This window comes from Maylandia zebra, linkage group LG20, assembly GCF_041146795.1.
Source record: "Maylandia zebra isolate NMK-2024a linkage group LG20, Mzebra_GT3a, whole genome shotgun sequence".
NCBI classification, from domain to species: Eukaryota; Metazoa; Chordata; class Actinopteri; order Cichliformes; family Cichlidae; genus Maylandia; species Maylandia zebra.
In genome coordinates, this window is record NC_135186.1 from 27,062,219 (window position 1) to 27,087,034 (window position 24,816).

At 40.0% G+C, this 24,816-nt stretch overlaps 1 protein-coding gene across 2 annotated transcripts in view; it reads right to left on the minus strand.

The window, feature by feature from the left end:
* pacsin1a (protein kinase C and casein kinase substrate in neurons 1a) overlaps positions 1-24,816 on the minus strand; it is a 34,033-nt gene that overhangs the window by 2,828 nt on the left and 6,389 nt on the right. Inside the window, exons 1-9 of one of the 2 annotated variants that reach the window (XM_004546258.2) lie at positions 16,043-16,278; positions 10,486-10,615; positions 7,553-7,709; positions 7,186-7,421; positions 5,853-6,008; positions 5,336-5,511; positions 3,016-3,136; positions 2,813-2,919; positions 1,873-2,069 (exon numbers count right to left, since the gene is read on the minus strand). In XM_004546258.2, coding sequence (XP_004546315.1) covers positions 1,873-2,069; positions 2,813-2,919; positions 3,016-3,136; positions 5,336-5,511; positions 5,853-6,008; positions 7,186-7,421; positions 7,553-7,709; positions 10,486-10,545 — 1,210 coding nt within the window. In that variant the 5' untranslated portion in view covers positions 10,546-10,615; positions 16,043-16,278. Of the gene's footprint in view, positions 1-1,872; positions 2,070-2,812; positions 2,920-3,015; positions 3,137-5,335; positions 5,512-5,852; positions 6,009-7,185; positions 7,422-7,552; positions 7,710-10,485; positions 10,616-16,042; positions 16,279-24,816 lie in introns of those variants that run through there. The other variant, XM_004546259.4, reaches the window with a different exon arrangement.

Here is a 24,816-nt window from a genome sequence, read left to right on the forward strand (position 1 = left end):
CATAGTTTGTAAAATAACATTATGTTGTATAAATGAGACTTTTGAACTTTCCACCAAAACTATAAAATAGATTAAACTAAATAGGCCAGCAGCAGGTTAACTTAGCGTAGCACAACCACCAGAAACATGAATAAACAGCTAGAGTGACATCAAATGTGTGCTGTGTTGGTAACACTGGTTAGTTGTGTATTTGTGCTTTAAGGTTGTTAGGGGAAAAAAGCAAAACTGTCCGATAGATAATATGTCAAAAACCCACAACTTGTCTGTTTTTCACTTTCTTGTACAAGAATAACTTACACAGAATTTACAGCATTTATAGCATCATTTTATTTGTATATCCTCAGAGAATAAAGTACTCCTTTAGATCAAGGATGTCAAACTCATTTGACATTGTGGGCCACATGCTGCTCACCCTGATTTTAAGTCGGCTGGATCAGTGAAGCTTCCCTTTCTCTCAGTGTAACAAAGTTTAACAACACATTTAATCACTAAGATCTCTTAATATAAGAAAAGGAAATGCAGTTTCACTGTGTGTCTCAGGTTTTCTACATATTAAAGACATGTTGCTCTTGTAAATACAAGAAAACTGTCTCTTTAGGCTTAACTTGTAAGAAATAAATGTGTAAAATAAAGGGAAACATTCTGATTGCCCACCCTGTCCTGTCACAATAAAAGAGAAATGTTTTGTTTATTCAGTCACTGTAAAAACAAGCAAACTAAACTAAACTAAAACTAAATCAAGGCATAAATTACTATAGTAGTTCCCTATGGTGATTTGTTTGTCTGTTACTTAATTTCATTGGTGTAGTATGAGTAACCATAGGGACGGTCTTTATCAGTAGGAAAAGCTGTTAAAGTAATAAAAAAGGAGTTAAGATTCCGATATTTATGCCTATATTTTCCAAAACCAACCAGTGGGCCTGACTGGAGTCAGAAAAAGGTTTCAAAGATGAGTGGTTGATGTCATGTTGTTCAACTTCTGTGAACAACATGACATCAACCACTCATCTCTGAAACCTTTTTCAGGCCCAAAGAGTGTTCAACTTCTGTGAACACTCTTTGGGCCGCACAATCCAGTTTGATCCCCAAACAAATGTCAAACATCTTAAAATTATCCAGGGCAGTTTTTCTTTCTGGCAGTAAAGTGCAAAGAAAAGCAGTAACATACCATTAAAAGGTAAGGAATTTCACTGATGTCAGGTAAACAAATACTAGCAAAGAAGAAGTGTGATTCATTTTGTTTGCCTCTAAGGAAGCGACAGGAGGTGCTTTCAATGGTTTTTAAACAGAATACATACAACAGCTTGCAGGTGAACAACACAAAGAAAGTTTCTGTGCCTGAAGAGTTTGGGCAGGGGGTGGGGTGTCGCTTTGTTTGTTTCATGTCTTTATCAGGCGACAACTTGATGAACAAAGACCTTCACTCACAGTGTGGTTAAAATATGGATGCAGAGGGAGGAACAAGACAAAGATACACAGCTGTTGCTTCTTCAGTAGCTATTCTTCTGTTTATGGTTTGCCTTTAAATTGTTAGTCATGTCACTGTGAGGGCTCTAGAGCACTGTTTTGGACTAGCTTTGGAGCTTCTGTTAAGTGTTAGCAAGTCCCTGTAATTTGTTGTCCATGTGGCTATTATTGACTCATCATTGCTATTTTCTACAGAGGAAGGAACTTGAAAATACATATTAAGTCAAGCTGCTTTTGAACACCTGCATCAAGCTACAGCTTGTCATCTTATCTGAAATCTACAGCCTCAATAACATAAAATAAAAATTTAACTGCATTTTTGTTGTAGTTATTGGTACACTTGAGCTGAATGGCATGATTATTGACAAAATCCCCAAACTATGTCACCCGGTCATGCACATGTACCTGCTTTAAAGGAGAGCTCATCCTGCTCCTGGCCTTCGTAGTCATAGAGAGCACGCACCCTTACCCCTCTCCCAGTGCTGGAATCATCTTCAAATGAATTGCCGTTCCCACCGTTCTCATTGCCTGAGTATGTAGCGGGCTGCTCATCATCAGACCACTCAGTCGAATAAGCTTGGTTCTTCTCATAGCTGCTCACACTGGAAGAGAGAGAAAAGGGAGGCTGACATTAGGATGCTTCCAAAACAAAAGACTGAAATTTAAAGGTTTTGAACAGGTCAAAACCATTAACAAACTAATTCTGCTAGCCAGTGTCAGAAATGAGCTGCTTGCCACAGACCTTCGTGACTGTCTAAAAACTATTCTGGTGTTAAGGAAAGGTGTTATGAAAAGAGTTATTGTGCATTCACAGAAAACACTGGGAACATGCATCAGGGGAGTCTAGAGAAGCTAAAACATGACACCTGACACTTGTAGCTCCATGATGGCATGCGCTATGAAAGAGTTTTGCTGGCTTTACTTTGTAGTAACGCTGTGACAATATATTGTGTATAATTAAATTTGGACTTCAGTATAAACAGTTTAAACACAGTCTTCTTCCTGAAAGGCTCAGGTGGGACGATTTAAAGTGACAGACTCTTAAACCACAGGTACACAAAACATCTTTGTGGTACTTTAGGCTGAAAACTGAAACACATACTTTATCAACATGTGAGATTAAAATTAATATGTGTTATAGTGGAAGATTATGAAGTCTAAAAATGTAAAAATCTTGAAACAGGCTGGTTTTAGCTTCCCCAATGAGATTTGTTCACAAAACATAAACATTTAAAATAAAATTAAACTGAATAAAAATAATTATTAGTCATCTTGTAATTTTATTGCTAGATTTGACTCAAAAATATGTGACCGTAAAATACACTAGCAGATCTCTTGAACTAACCTGCTACGGTCACCAGGTGGAGCCACATGGTCAGTGCTAGGAGTGGGTGGGGCTCCGTCTGGTTTCTTTTTCTTTGGAGGAGCTGAAGCCTGGTCTGGGTTGTACTCCTGGTGAGGAGAGAGAAGAGAAGCACATAAAGTAATGTAGAAAATAAAGGGGAGAGGTGTCGTACACGTTTTTTTGGTGATGGCTTGGCATTGCACCTCAAATATGGGCCAGTTCATGTGCATTCCTGGGCCGTGGTTGTTGCTGAACCACTTGAGATCCTCCTGCGTGTTTGCAGCCAAGATCGTGCGCTCCAGTTCTCTGTATATTGTGGCATAGCTGAAGAGAGGAAAATGAAACAAATAGTGACAATAAAAGTGCCAGAAGGGACCTGTGGGTTCTGCCAATTTGGCAACAGAATCACCAGTGTAGTTCAAATTCTAGGTTGAAAGAGATCTAGTGTTGGGTGACGACAGGACTAAAGTGTCTCCCTGAATTTTCTGGTAAAGCCGGGGTTCTCAACAGTGGACATATTTACTCTGAATGGCCCTGTTTTGTACCACGATGTTGGTATTTATGTTGCCACTGTTTACCCAAACCATGGCATTGTGTAATGGATTAAAAAGAGAACAATGATCCTGCAGTTTTCTTCCTCTAATTACAGGCTAAACCAGTATGTCTGGGGTCCTATTTTAACACCTGTGGATAACAAAACTATTGTGAAGACATGCATAGTTTATAATATTATTACTATCTTTTTGGGCATTTTTGTCTTTAATGCATAGTAGTGAAGAAACACAGGGAAGCAGGGGGAGAGAGAGGGAGAAGGCATGCAGGAAAAGGCCTCGAACCAGGGCTACTGCACTCCAGCCATGTGGCACGTGGTCACCTGCTTTCCCGCTCAGCTAAAATGACACCCTATAGATTATGATAGGTTATTAACATCAGCAATTTCAACCTACTGTTAAAAAAATTGTAGATGTCTTAATTTTAAAATAAATCTTTTCACTTGTAGGCTACCGTTGTGTTTATGTCAGAATTCACTAATAAAGGCTATATTATCTTATCTTATGACATGACCGGTCTTGGACCCTAACATAACCTAACACAAAGAGGACAATGTACCAAACATAACTCAAAACATCACCCATAATAGTAAAGGTGATCAGAGAGTGCATGCACAGCCACTCTTCCTCTGTGCTATCCTCATCAGCTATCTGAGGTAAGCTTATGTTTTATTTCTAACTATTGCTTTCTGATTTCAGTAATTAGGATTGACTCCTCTTCTTAATTCCAGTTCATTTCATCTTCACACGTGTAAGTATCTGCTGGCCACTGTACAGCTGCATCCAACATGACTGTATCCATCTGAGCAGTTAGATGGAGAAGACTGAATGTTTACAGATTGCTGAGTTGACTGAAGTGGCAAATTGTCACTTCTGTCACCATCAGGGTCGACTGCTGGCTTGTAATCAGAGCAAAGGGTTTACAGCGCACCTGCAGAGAAACTAATGCTTCCCATTGTCCTTAAAGTGACTTTAACTTGCTATTTGAAAGTGTTTGGAGAAACTCATGGGCTCATATTGAATTTGAGTTGTCACTTTTGACCTCTTCTAGTCGATTAAACGCATTTAGAGAGAAGCACTGAGAACACAACCACAAGTCTCTTGGAAGCTGTCTTCATCCACAAGCATTTCCTGGCTCCTTTCTCCTCTTCTTATTGTTAACTGTCAAGACTGATGACACTTTTTGTGTTGTTCTTACTGGAAATTGCAAGTAAAAACAGTGCAGTGTGGCATTTTTTCATAAGAACAAGTGGAATTGAATGAATGACTTCATTGCAAAGTAATGGTCATGATATCTATTACATGGCAATATTTTTTTTTAAGTAAAAAAGTTCCTAATAGCTTGCTTTAGTTGGAGAGGGATTTTGTTTTTAGCATTATAGCACTGAAATAGTTGGGTTTATTTTAATTAAATAGACACTGCTCAGTGATAGACTGTAGGGCGTACTCTGTCTCTCACCCAACGACAGCTGGAGTCGGCTTTACAGCTGGGAAAGGAGTGAAAATGTTAGAATAAATCAAATCAAAGGTGAACGATTAAACCTGAAAATCACTTTTCCGTGGCTCGTGGCTTTGTTTGCTAAATGCAGAACAACAAAAAAGAAAATCTAGAATATGACAAGCATTCACTCTGGACTAAATTCAGTTTGTCAGAAATGCCACTGACTGAATCATCGGTTAATTAGCACCGAGAGTCTCAAAACTAATGAGAAACACATGCCTGGTTTGGGTGTCTGTTGAAATTAATCAGACTGCAGTGAACTGTGTCAAATGTGACACAAGACGAATCAGACTAATCGAATTTTAATTTGTATTCAGTGTGACTACTTTTGATTAAAAGTACAATTAAGTAACTATATTCTAAGCCTACTTCACATGTGCCCACACAGAATGATAGTCTATACAATGGTATACATTTCCTGCCAAACTGCACAGGTGCTTAATGTGCAACCCAACCTTCATTCTGACTAACCTTTGGTTCTCAGTGAGGTTAAGATGGCGTTTGATATCCAGCAAGGCTTCCTTAAGGAAGGTCAGCCTTTTGACTTCATGCTGCTGGCATTGGTCAAACACCTGCTCCATGCACTCCATGTACTGAGGAGTGCACTTGCTTAGCTCCTCCAGAGACTTCTCATACTTTTCTTTAGCCTGGAACAGAAACAAGAAAACACGGTGAGTCATCTACAGACAATAAACAGTGGAGAATAATCTCATATTGGGCCTTGGAGCAGCCCTGTCTGTAACTTCCTTCTGATAGACTGCCCCTTGCAAAGAGAACATTTGAACAGCAGTAGCATGGGGCTGCTCACAGAGCCAGAACTCCCCTCTTTTTGACATCAGACAGATCCAAGAATAGAAGCGAACTGTCTAAAACAGCAGTTTGAAGCCTGGCTCATAGGGATTACTTGCACACTCGTTGACCTAATTACTGGAAACCTTTGGTCAGAAAAATCAGGAAAAGCACAACAGGCCCACTTTAAGGTTATTACCTTCTGCGTATCCTGTTTGCATTTGTCCACTTTCTCGTGGAGTTTCTTCTGCTGGTCTGGTGTGACAGAAGCTTCAGTCTTGCCATTGGCCTCTCGGGCTGCAGCCAGCTTCTCCTCCTTGCAGGCCATGTGGTATGTTTTCTTAGCTGCCTCCATCTGTAGATTCAAACACGGACATTGCTAGTATCACAGATACAGAACATGATCTGATGGTTTGATTAAAGGAACACAAGAATAGAAACTATACAGTATAAAATAAAATAGGTAACTAATTTAATGTATTTGGTTAATTCTTCTATTTAGGACACTTCAAATCAGTAGTGAATGATATGTGCAATTTTCTCCAGCATGAACGCACGACCACTATTTGCTCTTCTTCATTGATTAGGAGCTCGCCTTAGGTTGTTGGTCTGGTACTTGTGCCAGGAACTGATATCAGTATACAAAGTTTCTCCCTAAGCAGGAAATCAAGACTTCATCCAGTGACGCATAGTTAATTAACTCACATAATGTTTATCCTCCTGAGACCCAGCCTATTCATTTATGTCCTCTGTAGTGGACACACAAATCATAGAAAGGTTAAACCAAAAGATACGTTTTTTCCCTCAGTTCCAGGAGGTTACTTGAAATGCTGCATGGGAATGAAAGTCATGCACAGTAGTTGAAGATTTAAAGAAAGAAATGTGCTAATATAACTACCATATATATGTCGTGTGCCACCATTTAATAAAGCAACTCTAGGACATGGTCTTCACAGATATCGTTTGGTTACCGTGACCACAACAACACATTAACACCTTTCAACCAGCGTCTGGCTAACCAGTGGATAAAAGTCCAGCATTCACTCTCTTTGATCATTTTAGCCTCCACCTATTTCTGAAGGTAATATCTGGCCCTTAACTCGCTAATGCTCTACTGCGTTCAGCATTTATTAACTTGCTCTATCTGCTATTTGAGCCTTTTCACTGATTTTAAAAAAAACTTTATTCAAACTACTAGAATAATAATGTTCCAATGTCAGCTGCTGAAACTAATAGCTAAGGCTATTTTAGATTAAAGTGATCTCTTTCACTCATCTTTTATCATCGTCATGTATATTTTGTGAATATATTTATTACTTTCTGTAATCCTGTTCCATTTTATAGAAAAGGGGTTAAATAATAACTTAGTCAATAGCAAATGGTCATAAAATCCTGCTTCAATGGCTAGCAATGTCTTGCTTCCGTATTGCTATCCCCATTATGATTACCATTTAAAGTTTAATAAAAGTGTGATGGATGGGCAGACGGTCCTGTAACCTTACAGAAAAATAATTTGCCCTCATCTTCCTCACCTCCTTGAGCTTTTTGGCCCATGGTTTCTGAGCCTTCTTGAACCCTTCCTCTGCCTCCTTGGCCTCTTTGAAGCCTCCAATCATTTGCTTATGATACGCTTCTTTCTGCCAGTTCTTCACTTTTTCAACATCTTCGTTAACGAGGTTGTTCTTCACCTCTTGGTGCAGCTCACTCACTCTCTCCGCCTCTGTCATCACAGCCAGCCATGCCCTTTCCACAGAGCCATACTGTGGACCTGCGAGTTGGATTTTTTTGTGATTCCAAGTAAAATTTCAGGGTAATATTACTCAGTGGAATAGTGAAAAACACATTGATCACGGTACATTTGCACCTTCTTATCTTGTTGACACTTTAACAAAAGCTGACCTTTCTCAATGAGCTGTCTCCATCTCTTGGACCAGGCAGTTAGCTGATCACCATAGGCTTTCTCTATCTTGGCACGTTCCTGCAAGCAACCCATAAGGTCATTGCAGAGCCGATGGCCGTCATCGAATCTCTTGACAGCACGTTTGTAGTTCCCCACCTGAGGACAGAGAGCAACAAATGAAAGGACTTGTAACCAATATGCAGTACATATATAACAACCATAGAAATATACAGAGCTCGGACATTTTTCCCCCTGAGAATAACTGAAGTGAAGACAGTTTGATATCTCTCTTGTAAATTTACTGAAAAATACAAAGAGTTTGAGAGACTGCAGTATGACTGAATACCCAAACCAAGCAGCAGCATTCGGGGTGCAAAGGAGTTGCAAATGCAGTCCCTCAAATGGCCACTGTAAGCTAGCTCCAAAAAGTATGTAAATCCTAATGGACTCAAAGGTAAAGTGCCCAACTTTACAGCAGAAATAAATGCTATTACATTGTCTTTATGTCAACTGTGCATAATTTTGTAATATTTTGTAATATTTGCCAGGTTAAATTGTATTAAAGCTTATTATGTTTGTATAATTTCACAACTGGCAGCTAGTATAAATAGCACTAATTCACATTGTTGAACCTGACCACTGTAACACCCTGTTATCCATAGATGATCGCTTCTAGCTTGTACAACCAATCAGTGTTGACATAGTAGCTACATCCATCTTTTATGTACTGTTTACACATTCAACACAACATACATCAAAATGTGTCAGCAGCATTACAGAAACTACAGCAAATCCAAACAGCATTTAGGGATGCCCTTTAATCTGGAGAGTTGATAAAAAGTCTTCAAAAGAAAACATGCTTTAATACACAGTTTCACTAATAAACTGACAATTGAGTGTATGTTTCATTTATTGCATTATACAATATGCTACTCCATCCAAGCAGAAAGCTCCGGCCAACTTCATTATTTAATTAAAAATATCAAAGCTGTTATGCTACCTCGATGTTTATTTTATTGCATTTTCTTTTACATCCCACCCCCTTAACTTGGACTACCTTAAAAAAGCAGTGCCAGGCTGAGCGGCTCCGCCTCTTTTGTGCCTGCAGGGGGGTGTGCTCATGGTGCATGATGAAGGGAGAGGGGTTTACCAGTGCCTGTGCATGTGTAGTTATGCAATGACACGGGCTTGAGTTTGTGTGTGTGGATGAATGTGTTTTAGTGAGTGTATGTGTGTGGGTAGCTGCTTTAATCCTCTTGAGAGGCGTAATGCAGTCAGATACTCAGGGATAGATGACAAAGTAAAGACAGAAATATGACAGACTGTGTGTGGAATAGGTATAAATACATAGTCATATACAGCATAATACAAACACAGATCATGGAGTGCGTCTCTGATATGCTCGCTGGCTGTAAAGCTGCACTCTGATTGGTCCTGACGTGAGCACGCATGTTTGGTTACTGTTTGAGATGGTAGCTGCAGGGAGGCCATGAGACAGGTGTTTAACGGTATGAGTTTTGTCCTATGTGACAGTTTGCCAAGTCACACCAACAACAACACGTTGGTGTACTGGTTGTACACATGAAAACACACCTGAGCCCCTCTGTTTGAGCCGCAAAACCATTCTGTGTGGATAAAACACAAGCCTTCCTGATGACAAAACATGAGGATACAGCATTTTTTATAGCATTGATAAACCATAAACTGACTCTAGCTGTGCTGCTAGTATTGAGACGATATAGGCAGGTGCATGTGGTGAAAGGCTGCCTCAGAGAGGCTGATGACTGAGGCTCTTTGTCTGAGTCTCTGTGGCTAAGAGCCACAACACAAAGAAGACTCTGTACTGAGGGAATTCATTATCACTAAGTAGGGGGGGTTAAAGTGCAAACACACACACACACACACACACACACACACACACACACACACACACACACAGTTGTGTTTCCACCAGGGGACAAAATTACTACTTGGCTAACTGTAACCCTTAACACAGTTTGTATGATCTAAAGCAAATTTGATTAACAGTGCATTCACTATTATAGAGAAATAACAAAACAAAAAATGCTGAGGAAGTGTCTCTACCAGATTTATATTAAACTCTTAGATTTTCAGCAAAGAAAAAGTTATTATGAAACTGGCCACAAGGAAATATGCTAATGTCCTTAACATTTATCTACTGACTTTATCCTCAGTATTAAAATTTGATTTTATGATAATGCTATTTAAAAATGTTTTTCTGTTCATAAAGAGGAAACTTTTATGATGCCCTTTGGAGCAAAAGAAACACACCGTGCTAAAATGCAAATTAGCCTCCTATATTACTTTGCTCTCTGGTTTACAGCTTGTCTTAATGCATTACGTTTTGCCTTAAGCATGCCAGTTTGAATTCCCTTGCTGGTGAAAGGTTCATAAACAAACCTGCCTTACTTTTCCTCATACTTCATAATTTGTGTGTAATAAATTTGCTTATTTATTTTGAGTACTTTGAGCGCTCTGACTGCTGTACTTCCATCATATTAGACGAAGGCGTTTTGAAGCAGTCATCAAACTACTGCTCAAAATGACCCCTCTTTTGCAGGGTTTGAAGTCCATACTGAAGTCATCAGTATTTTTCCACTATACGAAGATGATGAAGCGTATATAATGGGTAGATATAAGAGAGTCTAATTTAACTTTTGGCACTAAAGCAAAAAGCATCAAACCCTTCTTTAAAATGGACAGCACAAGTGGCCCTCTGGCTAGAAACTCAATGGGGATGGATATCAAACAGCCTCATTAAGATGTGTGTGACGCATTTACTTCTAAGAACAGTTTCATGATTTCACTGATAGCATTGCTTGATTTCAGAAGCCAAATCAATAGAAATGGAGGGTGAGAGGTTTTGGTACAATTTGAAAATCCATGAGAACAGATATGACGGTGGCTTTACCTCCCAGAAGCTGTCCATGGTGTCGTCACCACCTGCACATTCATCGTAGGAGCCAGACATTTTCCTGGATGAAGCGAAGCACTCTAATGACTAAACCTGTCCTCTGCAGAAGAGCTGGGTTCCTCATGCACTGAAGAAGGCAAAAGAGAACAACAATAATGAGAGACAGCGACACCACAAGAAAGCAAAAACTTTAGTTAAAAACATGGCCGAGCTGGACTTAGTGTAACAAAACTATGACAATTTATTTTCCTGGTAACTCAAAAGAATCTTTCAAGGTAGGGTGTCTATCTGAGATGTTTATAATAATGAGGTAAAAATAGTCTTCTCCGCCATGCATGCAGCACTGTGCCCTGAGGAATGAGAAGGGGGTTCTTAGATTGGTGTGTCCTAGAAAAGACATCACAGTGAGTGGAGCGTCACACACCTCGATTCTTCCACAGTGAAAACCCCCATTCCTTTGACACATTAAATCTGAGAATTAGCTGTCACACATACACACTACACATAGTTACACAGTTTAGCTGCCTGGAAATGCACCTTGTGTGTAACTATAGAATCATGTAATTAACTCCCTAAAATAGAATGGAAACAAGATCAACACTCCTATTTATACATCTGAATGCATTCTTTAATTAAGTTGTTTGATTGCTGATTGCATAGTAAGGTGTACATAACACAGTTCCTCAAGTATTTAAGGTGATTGATATTTATTTGTTTGACATTCACTCAATACCCTACCACAGAGGTGCAAGCAGAAGAAACTGCTTGCCATTATATTGGTATTGAACTCTGTTTGAAACCTAATCTATTTTGTCCTCATGACTAATGTCTTTCCTTTGACAGAGAGCTCTTCATAGCGCTGCAACAGCCGGTATGACAATGAAATTTATAGCCTCCCCTGCCACGGTTTCTTGGGTCTTTATAATTACAGTGGATTTAATTATTATCTAATTCTGTATGTGGCCCAACAGAGCAAAACACAACTTTTAACACTACTAACACTTTTAATTAAAATGATAAAGAGTTTTGTAAATTATTATTAAGGAAGGGTGTGATTAATTGATTCTTAGTCTGCACAGTCCAACCTGAGAGAGGCAAAGCATGAATTGGACATGGTGGTACACGTGATACACGCTTTATTGTGATATCGGGTTGGATGGTTAGGTATGCTAACTATAGGTCAGAGCAGATGAAGGATGAGTTGTGGCCATTTCAGAGAATAAACTGACTCAGCGCTCTGCAGCTGGCTGCATCACAAGGAGTATTATGTTCAAACAGTAGCCTAGCCCTTCATGCTTCATCCTTCAACCTCCATCTGCTGTCAAGAACAAATTAATTCCTGCAACAACCTTCATCCTTGGAATGAGTCATAAAAAACAGCTTTCTGTATTTGGCTCGACTTGAACTGGCCTGACCTCACTTTCTATATTAACAACATAAACAACGTAATTTTCCCTGTGAGAGGAATAATAGGCTTCAAACCACAAGATCAAGTCATACAAGGAAAGGATTGTCAGTAGTAACTTTTTTTTTCACAGAAAGTCTGGACATGAACACATTATCAGGGAGTTCAACAACACATTTGCACCCTGCGTGACTGAGTCTGCTGCCAGTTCAGTCAGTGTTTCTACAGACGACAGATAACTGATTTAGCCAAGCTGTATTCATCAAACCCCTTGGTTACTATCACCAGGCTTACGCCAGTCTTTGAGGCTCTTCTGCAGTCAAGGCTTTCATTCATTGACTATTATCAAGAGTGCACTCTCTGCTGGTTGCAAAACAACAGAGCTATTCTAGGAGTTAGCAATTTTACTGTCACAGACTGGATTGAAGACAACTTGAGCCTTTCAGATGCAGCGAACAGTTCCAGGGGAAAAAAAGGTGCAATGTCTTCTTTCTGAGTGAGTGACACATTTCACAACTGCACATATATATACACAGGAATACTGAGCTTTTTTTTGTTGTTGTTTTATGAATTTAAATACTTACAGAACTACTGAATGTTGTTAAACCTGTGCAGTGGTTCAAGATAGACATGACATTATACTTCATGTTTTCCCATCCAAGGCCAAGAAAAAAAAAGTACTGCCTAAGCACTACCACCAATAAGTTTGTTCAGTCAGTGCCGCTTGTATTCCTTAAAATAGGGGATAAACTTTGTGAAATAAGACACACAAAGCTTTTAATGCATTGACATGCAAAGTGTGTTTGCCAAAACGTAGAAGACGAATGGTAAAAAATGCAAAGACTTGACTTACCACCCTCATAATAAAGATATTGAAGAAAGAAAAATATTACATTAGCATGATTGTCATTTTGAGTATGAATCAGCTTTATTACAGCTAATGACTTAAACTGGTTGGGAAAACAGATGCCTTAGAGCAGGGGTGTCGAACTCCAGGCATCGAGGGCCGGTGTCCTGCAGGTTTTAGATCTCACCCTGTTTTAACACACCTGAATCAAATGATTAGTTAGGCTTCTGGAGAACTTTAAGTCATGTTGAAGAGGTAATTTAGCCATTTAAATCAGCTGTGTTAGATCAAAGACACATCTAAAACCTGCAGGACACCGGCCCTCGAGGCCTGGAGTTCGACACCTGTGCCGTAGAGGAATATGAGACAGGAGTGTAAAGTTCCACCAGCGATTTTCCCATATATGCAGTATGTTATGTGATATTGTACAGCTTGCAGTACTTTCTGTGAAAAGTGTGATCAGCAGGGGAACACCCACAGTAACCCACTTCTCAAAACTGAGGACAGCTTCCATTTCTGTCAGTCCATGTGACACAGAGAAAATATGTCAGCCACGCTCACCACTTGCCCAACAAATACAAGGACTTTTAGTATTTTACAATAGATGCCAGCCACACCCAGCATAACTGAATGCTGTCCATGACAACGAAAAGACTCCAATTACCCCTCTGTCCTTGTCACAAACAAGGAACTCAATCTCTGACAAGATCCCCTTTCTTTATGTTTGGAAATTGTGAGCACTTTCGTTGACATGTGAGAATACTGATTATATTCTGATGTCCGCACATGAACCATTACCTCATGCCCTTAGCTTAACTGTCATTAGCTTATGGTAAATGGGAGGGTTGGCCTAACTGAGAACAGCTAGGTAAGAGGTAGCTTCACTGTTAGATAACAAATTCCAGATATCAGCACATTTAATGCTCAACTAAGGCTTGACACTTTTAACTTTTTAAAAATGTGCTAAATTCCAAGTTTAGAATTGACATGTAATCATTTTAGTCCTTTTCAGCGAACCATCTTCATGCTATGCATGCATGCATACAGTGCTGTGAAAAGGCATTTGTTCACTTCCTTGTTTGTTAGTTTTTTTTCCATATTTTTCACACTTTTATGTTTTAGATCAGACAAATTTTAATATTAGACAAAGATAATCTGGATGCATAAGAACAATTTCACTGATTACGGGGAAAAAGGTATACAAACCTACCTGGACCTATGTGTACTTTTTTAGTTCCACATCTCGATCTGATTACTATTAGACTTGTTGAATCAAGAAATTACTTAAATAGAACCTGTCTGACAAAGTTAAGTAGGCTAAAAGGTCTCAAAAAGCAGCACATCAGACCAAGATCTCAAACAGCTGAGTCACTGACATCTATCAGTCTGGAAAGAGTTATAAAGACATTTTTACGTCTTTGTGAATCAAGTGAACCAGGATGAAAGCCATTATCCACAAAGAGAGAAAACTTAAAACAGAACTGAATCTTCCTAGGATTGGTCAGCCTACCAAAATTACTCCAAAAGAACATTGACGACTCATCTAGGAGGTCACAAAAGAGCCCAACACAGCATTTCATTAAAAGAGCACCATAACAACAGTCAAACATGGTGGTGGAACTGTGATGGTCTGGGGCTGCTTTGCTGCTTCGAGAGCTGACCGACTTATTGTAATTGATGGAATCAACGATTCTGTTTTCTACCTAAAAATCCAGAAGGACAATGTCCAGCTGTCACTTCATGTCGTGAAGCTCAAGCACACTCAGGTTATGCTGCAGGACAATGATCCGAAACACACCAACAATTCCACCTCTGAATGGCTCAGAGAAATAACAACATGACGGTTTTGAAGGGACCTAGTCAAATTCTAGATTTTAAACCTGATTGAGATACTATAGCATGACGTAAACAGGTCATTCATGCACAAAAACGTTTCAGCATGGCTGAATTACAACATCCTGCAAAGTGAGTCAAAATTCCTCCACACCAACGTGAAAGACTTGCAAGGTATTGCAAATGCTTGACTGCAATTCTTGTTGTCAAGGGTGAGACAGCCAGTTACTTTTTCACACAGGGTAAGTTAGGTTTGGACAGAGTTGATAAATTGAATTATTATTTAAAAACTGCATTTTGTATTTACTCAAGTTACCTCTGTCTGTTACTAACATTTTTTGATGATTTGAATCGTGTGAGAGGGAAATTCCTTTTCCATAGCACTGTATATGAACACAAGAAGAGCAAAAGGGCAGACTTCACTTTCTAAATCAACATGCAAACGTGCATTTATGTTTAATGAAGTTAAATCCATACACTGTAAACAGTCAACTTTATGATGCAAGACAACCTCATGCAGCTCAAAATTTAAGTAGCCCTAAAGTAGCAGTTCTTAATCCTAGCAGCCAAGAAAGGCCATTGGTCCAGCACTCTGTCCCACAGCCAAGTCACCCAATAAGCTTTGGCATCAGTGACTACAATACCTAGTGACATCAAAGCCAGTTAAGCTCTGGCACAATACCAGTGTCCCACCTCATAGCCAAACATGGAACACTAATTCAATATTACACAATGTTAATGATTAGAAAGTATTAGAGGTAATTCCACAAGCACGTTCACAAATTCCTTCAGACATCCAGGAGCGTCGCTGTAGTCAAAAATGTCTGAGGCATTGTTTTTAGTATTTATGACAGGCAAGAACTTTGAAGTGAGTTTAATTATTAAACAAAACACATAAAGAAAGTAATAAAATGATATTGGTGAACATTTTATGCCCAAGAACTCAAACGTCATCAGCGTAAACTTAGAAGGTCCAGCAGCACAAAGAGAATACATGACAGAAAATTCACAGTTTTGGTCCACTGTGAGAGTGCTCTGTGTCCCAAGAGACAGAGGGGCTTATACTCCAGTTATTGAGGTTAATCCACCTGAGTGGCTGTGAACACACCTCTCATTCCCTTGTGATTTAACTGGGAGGAATGTTACAGAAAAAAACTAAACTGTAGCATCATGGTAAGCTTGGTACAGATGGTGCTAAATGAAGGCTTGTATAATAACTTAACACCCAAAGCATAGCAACACACACAAAGAAATATTACAACAATAATAGCTGTTTTGTGCAAATCCATTTGAATGTGTCTTGCAAATTGAAAATCACAAACAACCCACACACTGAAAAAAACAACAAAAAAACCCGCTGACAAAGCAATCCGTTTTGTAATCTTAATGTTTTTGAAACCTGTTTTGATTGTGGACAAAAAAAGGACATAACTGAGTGCTACAATCCAGCCTTCTGCATATTCACGTACCATGTTTGACTCCATCACTGCAAAAGAAAAAAGAAAACCAATATCCAAATTTGAAAACACAGCGCAGCTCCTTAAAACAGCAAACTCCTTAAACTGTAGTCCAAATATGTCCTTTACATCAGCTCTTAAAACAATAAACGATATGTTGCAAATTTTATTTCTGCAGCTTTGACCTCTGTGGCCGAAGTAAACCCAGAGAGGACGATAAGTCTGACCAAACCAGCGTGTCTCAGAGGCTGAGGGATAATCCCGCAGTGTGCCATTTGAATAGCTTTAGAGGGGGAGGGAGTTCACGAGCAAGAAGAGCAAAGAGGCGGGTAGGACAAGTGAGACAGAAAGACGAGAAGTGTGAAGAGGAATTTATTGTTGATGAAACATATATTGTACACCAACAGGACAGCGCTATTGTGAGACTCCACATTTGTCAGTTTTGTTTTGTTTTTTCCCAAGGAGTTAACTTTTACCAGCATTACAAATGCATTGCTGACACACCATGGCTCAGCACTCCTGTTTACAGTAACATAACACACGTGAAACCAGCCTGTACCTCATGAGCAGAAACTGCTTCCAAGAGAATTAAAGAAAACTGCTGATCCAAGTGTCACAAATGTTCTTAATGCAGTCAGAAGGCCCAGTGTTGACAAGCCTTTTAAAGCACTGAATGGGAACCACAGCAAACATGTAAGCTTGTTACAGTAAGAAGATTTCAGCGAGATGAACTAACTTTACTCCAGCACATTACCAAGCCATCTCTTTCCACTCTGAATATAGACAATGGCATTTCAGAAAGGCAAAGTTGGTTACCCGAAATGAATTCAGTAACAGTTTCGCGCTCTACAGTAATAAAAACGACTAATATCTTAAATCGAAGAAACTAATAAAAGCAGCAGCTTGTGTTTTCATATGCAGTTGGTTTTTGTTAAACTATGGTTGTTGACTGTGTTTGATTGAGCTCAGCATGCCATCCCCTTCTACTGACTGAGTAAAAGAGGACGCATGAGAAGAAAGGGAGGCCTTTCACTGAGAGAGAGAGTGACGCGGACTGAGAATGAGGAGAAGAGAAGAGGAGGAGATGGAGCTCCAGATGGAGATAGGGAGGGATGTGTTAGGAGAAATGAGGAGGGACAAAGGCTGGGAGAAAGTACAGCACGGTCAGGACAAAGTGAGGGGCTGGTCAAGCAGCTAGGCTGTTCTCGAGCGAAATAGAGAGAGAGCCACGGAGCCAGAACGGCAGCTGACGGTACAAAGATGTGATTCATCTCACGGTGCAGCACAGCATAAGCAGGCTGGTGGATGTTGCCAGGAGACAGAGCTGCCTAGTGCAGACTTCACACACGTCGTAACAGCCGAGGCTGTCGTTATAAGCCAGCCATGTGACCGATGCTTTAGACAAAAGCAAGAAGGCTGGTTCAGTGACGCTCTGTCAGCTGTCCATCCAATAGCCAAGTTGTAGGAAGTCCCTGAGTGTTAGCGCCAGTGTACACAAGAGGGTAACTCGAGGAGACCAGTGGTGCACTGAACTGAAATGGAGAGAAGAGACCTTAAAGAAACAGCACGCAAAACAAGGCAGAGCAATAGACTGAAAGACAAACAGGAAGGGAGGAAAAACCAGCGAGGATGGAAGGTGAGGAGAGTCTTATTTCGTATTCATCAGCTGAACATAAAATGCTGTGAGCCCTAGCAGCGCTCGCTGAAGCATGGAATAGGAGAGTCAAATGTAAACTGACATGTTGATCCAAATGGGGAGTGTGCAGCAGTATTTGGGGATGAAACACCCTTCATGTTCCACTGTTTTGGCTAACGGCTAACATGGCCACTGGAAAAAAAGCAGCTGAAACTGCAAAATATTAACAGAATTTTCCTTCTGACGAAAAGGAGGAAAATTATGACAGAGATGAGCTACACAAACATTTTTTTATGTACAAATTCTTGTTCTTATGTACGTAAACATCACTCAGACTTGTGCTACTGCATTGCTGATGTCTTTGCAAAACTGGAGCTTTGTCTGAAAATGCATATCTTAAGCATAAGTATGTAGACACTGACAAGTATGGCTTAGAAGGTACATTGGAATACGTGGGCTGTGTACTCACAGTGCTCAAAATGTTGGCAATGGCACACTATACTTATATAGTGTATCCATCCTGGGGCTATATGATAAATGGAAAGAGCACTGAAAAAGATTCAGCTATGTGTCACTGACAGTGCCAATGCTAGATAGCTAAAGTGGCAGATTTTTCCAGGAATAAAGTCAGATGTGATGTGGAATTACTGGTGTTTATTTTTTGCTAAACTGACTTTTTTACTGTAACAGAATTTAGTATTAGTAAACCTAGTGTACCGTGTGAAACTATGTACTATTTTGTCAAGCTTTTGGAAGCTGCTAATCTCTGGAACTGTGGTTGAACAGGTTATTGATTATTTAATACCTAAAAAGGAGCTACTTCAACAACCTTCACCAAAAGCCAATATTTGGCAAAAAATATGCAAGAATACTGTTTCTGCTACACTTGGTACCAACAAACTTGCTTCTCTACTTCAAGCACAACTGGGCTATTAAGGAGGCAATTCTAGTGATGCACAACCCCAATGTAAACAATGACTCCACCGAGCATTGCTGGAACACTTGCTAAATGCACTACATGTGACATAAAGAAGAAACAGTGGATGAAGTTACATGGTGGTAAAGGAGTGCTTTAAGCCACCGGGTAAAGCACTCAAGCCAAGATAGAATATCCCAGGTAGAAAATATTTTTCAGGTTTTAATTTTATTAGATGACAATATTTTTCAGGATCCTGAAGAGTTACAAAGGAAACTAAACAATTCTTTTCTACTTCACATTTCAACTGAAAAACACCACCTAGGTTACTTTTGTACTTACATTTGACTTATACTGAGCCACTGTATATAATGCTTGGTCATTACTATTGCACTATAATGCTGCTGCTGGCACCTTGAGGCAATAGATTCACACTTCGAATGAGGTAGTCTGCCATCAATGAGAGTCGCTAATTGGAAAAGAAGGACAGAAATGCCCTTCATGTTGTTTGCACTAATTAATGCTGCTGCCTTTGAGCTGCAGTCAAAGATAAAACATTTCATAGTATTTCATAATATCATCATTGCAAAGGTCCTTGAATTACTCCAATAAAATTTTGAGGTTATATCGACCCTATCGTGTTCTTATTGTGGCTAAACACCAGCAATGTTTCATTCATAGTTTCATCAGAAAGTATAAAATCAGAAAGCAAAATATCTCTTGTCTATTGGGGACAAAATAACTACCAGAAAGTAATGAAGGAAGGAATCTGCTTCATCCTAACCTATTGTGATGAGGGCAGACCTGACTCTTATACCCTGAAGCAACAGAATGCTGCTTTCAATCTGTCACCAGCATCAAACTCATCAAATATTCTTCCAATTAATTTGTGTTCATAACCGCAGAGCAGTTACTTATCACCAGCTTCAGATTTCTTTATCTGATCCCAGAAGCTACATACTATGAAGTAAAATCTAAGTCCCTGCTGGCCTTTGCTTGTGCAGAGTAGCTGCACGGGTCATCAAACATGCACGGGATGACTCAGCTATCTGATGTGCTCTGTGCTATTGCACAAGAATACAGTTTCTGCATAACTTCTGGATGGATTATATGATTTTAAATCAATATCTATTGTGTGCATAATAGTGTGAATCAGCCAGATTTTTTATTGTTCAGCTACCGGAACAGAAGCTCACACAGTAGTTCCTAAGCAGTGAAATGTGACTAATGCAAAAGAATTATTACAATTTTACAGTGATTTTATATGGAATTTTTCTCTCTCTTCCCCCACCCACAGGGAGGGCAGAGGTTATTGCCATCTACAGGTCACATGGAGCTGTTAGGGACTGAGAGGGGTAGATGCTGACATACCAATGCTGCCTGTTATATGACAGCCAACTGTGTGTCAGTTTCAAACAGTTTAAAACAGGATTCGGGTTCAATCGTTTGCACGTAGTTTCAATATCACCACAGAGAGAAGGTAATGGCCTCTCTCAGTGAGACTAATTTGCAAAGCACAAAAGAAACAAAAGCTATTAACAATATTTTTAGCAAAGAAAAATATCTGTTTCAAAAAGGGAATTAATCAACCACTAACCAAGCACTTAAATACTAAACAATGATTAAACACTGACAGTCAGATGTCCACAGTTGTCGTGGTGATGCAGTGGTTATTCACGGTTCTCCAAGTTGGTTGGATTTTGATCTTGGGTTTGTGCCTGGTGTCTGCATTCGAGTCCTCTCCTCTGTGTTGCGACATCACTGTCTAACTAGTTGATCCTAAAACCACCATAGATGCTCAATTGAGTTGAGGTCCAGTGATTGCTGAGGCCTTAGCAACGATTCATTCATTTTTATCCTTCGCAAGCCATTCAGTGAGTGCTAGTGGGGGGCATTGTCCTGATAGAGACTACTCCCATAGAATGGAGAAAAGCTTTATTTATTTTTAGTAACCCTTCCTGGTTAAGCAGACCCAAACCATGACCGCAAACTGCACACAGCCACTGGAGGATCTCCTCACTGTAGGGGTCAAGTATTCATTATTTTCTCTCTAATTCATCATCGTCTGCAGATCGGAAGGGACAACTGAATGAAGGTCTCCCAGAGGTCTCCAGTGTTCAAATGCTTTTTTGGCAGAAGGATTCATTTCACACTCGTCAGCCCATATAGAAATACACACAAATACAAGCACACATTTGCTACAAGCATTGTGATTTATCACAGTGTCCGGAGCACTGCTGCAGTGGTTATGTAACTATCAAGCCTCTTGCCACAAGCCTCCTGGTGACAGTGGTGAATAAGAGGGAAAACGACAAGGGGAGGGCGAAGAGAGATGGACAGGAGAAGCAGAACAGAGTCGAGGAGGGGGAGACAGACATGTTGTCATGGGGTGTGATGAAGAAATGAACTGCAGACATGCAGCAGTGCCTGAATGTTGCATTAGAGAGGATGAAGGCCTCTGGTTCCAGTCCAGTTTCTGCTAATGTCCAGGCAGTTAGAAGAAACAGAGGAAGGCAGTGAATAAATAAGCATGGCAATAATCAATCTGGGAATGTAGCTCTTTAAACCTACCAGCTTTCCGCCTTCTTATCATTTAGTTGCCAGATGCTGCTCTGAATACTGATGGGCTGCCTTTCAAACCAATGTCTGTATGTGTCTATGTGCATTTGTGAGAAGAGGGAGTGGGAGGTGCAGTTATTACAGAGAGGGTGAGTGTGCTGCAGATTATTTTAAATTCGATACTTCAAGTTTGATAAACCATATCTATCTATATATATGTATAGTGAGAGAGAGAGAGAGAGAGAGAGAGAAAGATACAGATGGGCATACTGTAGATGGCTAAACAATGGGGCATAGTGATGGTGCAGAAGCAGAGGAAGACAGAGGAAGATGTATACCAAATGATACCAACATTAAGAAGAAGGAACATGGGGATCCTTGAAAAATACTCAAGGCTGAGAGAGGAGCTAGAGATGGTGTGGAAGACAAGGGCAACGGCAGTTCCCGTGGTAATCGGAGCACTCGATGCAGTGACCCCTACAACTGGGTGAGCGGCTCCATGAGATCCAAGGAACAACATCAGAAACCTCTGTCCAGAAGAAGAGTACAGCGCTAGGAACAGCAACAATACTGTGTGTGTGTGTGTGTGTGTGTGTGTGTGTGTGTGTGTGTTTATAGTGTGTTGACGAGGTACAACACAATGCTAAAGGAAGGAGCCCGAACATCAGTGGGAGATATCCTCATGCATTTAAGGCGTTGAATGTGAAAGCAGCTAACCTCACAGAAAAGATCATGGCTAAGCTGGAAACCTGGACCCTCTGTTGATAGCTGGACCAAAAAAAAGCAATTTGAATGGCTGAGACACACTCTGAATGGCTAACTGAAGGTTGGACAGTCCTAATCCCTATAGAATCTCCAGAAGGGACTGGTCCCATCCAACTACTGGCCAATAACGTGCCCCAGAACAACATGGAAGCTTCTGTCAGACATCATACCAGCTAAGATGAACAGGCACATGGCTCAATACATGAACAGGGCCCAGAAAGGAACACCAGAACAGAATCACCAGAAGTGCAAAACCCCAGCTCCTAGTAGATAGGGCAGTCACTCAAGACTGCAAGACTAGATTAACCTTTGCACTGCCTGAATTGAGTGATGTAAATTTGATGTGTATGCTATATGTTAGCAGGAGAAATTTGTTTCCTTGATATTTTGATGTTATGGTAGTAATATTGTTGGTTTTGTTTTGCTCCTAGCTCTTACGGTGTCTTCACTGAACGTTTCAATGAAAACTTTTCCAATAAAACCTCTGTGAAGCATCAGTATAAGAGACCATCATTCAGCCAGGGATGCTACACTGGGGGCTACCACACCAGGGAAAACCCCAAGTACAGACTGTGCAAATATGCCCCTGAGACAATCCAGCACATAACAGCAGGGTGTAATATACTAGCAGGCAGGGCATACATGGGACCCCAGAACCCAGTGGCTGGAATAATATGCAGGACGATGCATACTACACCAAGCTACATATGCACATAACATAGCTATACCAAGTGATAGCAAGATCAGTAAGAAGGAACATGAGAAGCTTGAGAAAAACCAAGGGCTCACAGAGGGGCTAGAGAAGGTATGGAGGGTGAAAACAACAGTTTCTGGCCCCCAAAGTGCACAGATGTGTTTCACTACGGGTAACTGAGTAAAAGGATTTGCTTCTCGAAAGACTTTGAATTTAATTTAAAGTTTTAAAATGCATCTGTAGTCAGAGACAGTGCAACTGAAACAACCTTTCCTATAATCATATCAGCAGGAAACTGACAGGAGAAAATAAGCAACACTAGTTTATCCAGAGATGTGTCACTGTCCACTGTGTAATCACTTTACATTCCTATTTATACACACTCACAAATCTCCCCATGTGTCCAGTCAGAGAGCTGGGGACTGAAGATCTGATACACAAACCAGACCTGAGTTGCAAAAATTTAGACCACGACTTGTTGGATCAGAGTCAGCTCATTTCCTGTTTGACTACTTAAAAATGTGATTTGTCAAGTGAAACGAAAATGTAATTAATCTAACTAATTGATCAGATTTCACAATTTCAGACTATGGCAAACAGCAGCTGTGGTTTGAAATATGATTGCTTAAAGTTGGCACATAGCACTGTCTTCTGTTAATGTTTATCAAAAGTATTGACAACAAGCATTGCCAGTTTGGCTCACAAAGTGCTTCATGTTTATGTCTGATTATGAGCCAAGGCAAAACTGGTGGTTGCTAAATGTGGAAGAAAGAAAAATATGAATCCTGGTGGTAGCTGCCACCAGCAGGAAACAGTGATCAAGTGTAAATTTAAATCTGAAATTAGGAGAGGTTTACAGGCATTGCTAAAGGGTGTGGCTGAGATCAGACAATACAATGAATAAAGAAGATTAGGGCTTTAATGCTAGTGGTTTACACATTCACCTAACAAGCAAAAGATCCCACCTTGATATCAGCAGGAGACACAAATCCCTTTGGGGTTGTGTCAGGAGGGGCATCTGGTGTAAAAATCTGCCAAATCAAACATGTGGAGGTACCTGCTGTGGTGACCCCTTGTGAATAAGGAAGCAGCAGGTGAGTAACATGAATCCATTTTGCCCATACAGACAGAATAATGACTGGATACAGACTGGATAGAGTTTTATAAAAGTCTTCTATGGTGTAGGTCACTTCCTGATTATGAAATACTGAACAAAATAGGGACATTTTAATTTAAGGCAGTTAATTAAATAGAAATCATATAAGAAGAATTGACACAAAGCAAAAATGTAGCTTGACGGTAGTAACACTGAAAAAGAGAGCGTGGTTTAAATGGGAAAAAGTAGAAAAGCTAACAGGTATAATGAAAGAATGAGAAAAAAATGTGTCAATGATCTTCTATGTGTGCTACATATTCCAGGATACTTTGTTTACTAATAAAAACAATCTATATAGGTTCTTCTGACCCAGCTTTGACTTAGTCCAAACTGCACAACATCCCTGGAGATGCCTTTCTGAGCTGGGCCATCATGTTCCGATGAGCCTTCTTGCATATACAAACACCAGACTGTGCTCATCAAACAGATGCTTAACCTCCCCGGCGCAGTGAAATTCTGTCCCAATGCCCACAGAACAAAGACATCAAACAAGGAAAATCAATAGCTCCTCCTGGGTAATCAGTCTTTCCTGTGAGACGGGGAAATCTACTCCTAGTGAGATAATAAAAATAAAATCTGAGATAATCTCTTCTAAGAAAAGAACACGAGAATATGTTGAGTCAAAACATTAATGCTACCATAGAGAGTACAAGTCAGTCAGTTTGATTGTTGGAGTAGCTAGGAAACGGAAATCCAACCCTTTAATTGCATTGTAATCCTACATCTAATCATGCAGTACACGACACAAAGTGCACCACTTACGGAATAATACAATTTAAAAGTCTCCAATAAGCAACAAAGATGACCTGACCTTCAGTTTGCCCATAAAAAGGCTGCGACAGTCTCATCAAATATTAACACCAGTGTCAAAGAGCTATTAATTAACTCAAGTGGTGCATTTAGCATTATACATAAAAAAAAACTGTTCAGATCTGTGGGTCTGTGCTCGGCATCGTCCCTTTGACATCCATCCGCATCTTCAGATTAAACTTAGCTTCCAGCACACAGGACAATTGGCACAAACACGAACAACTCACCTTCTCCACCAATGGGAGGTCAG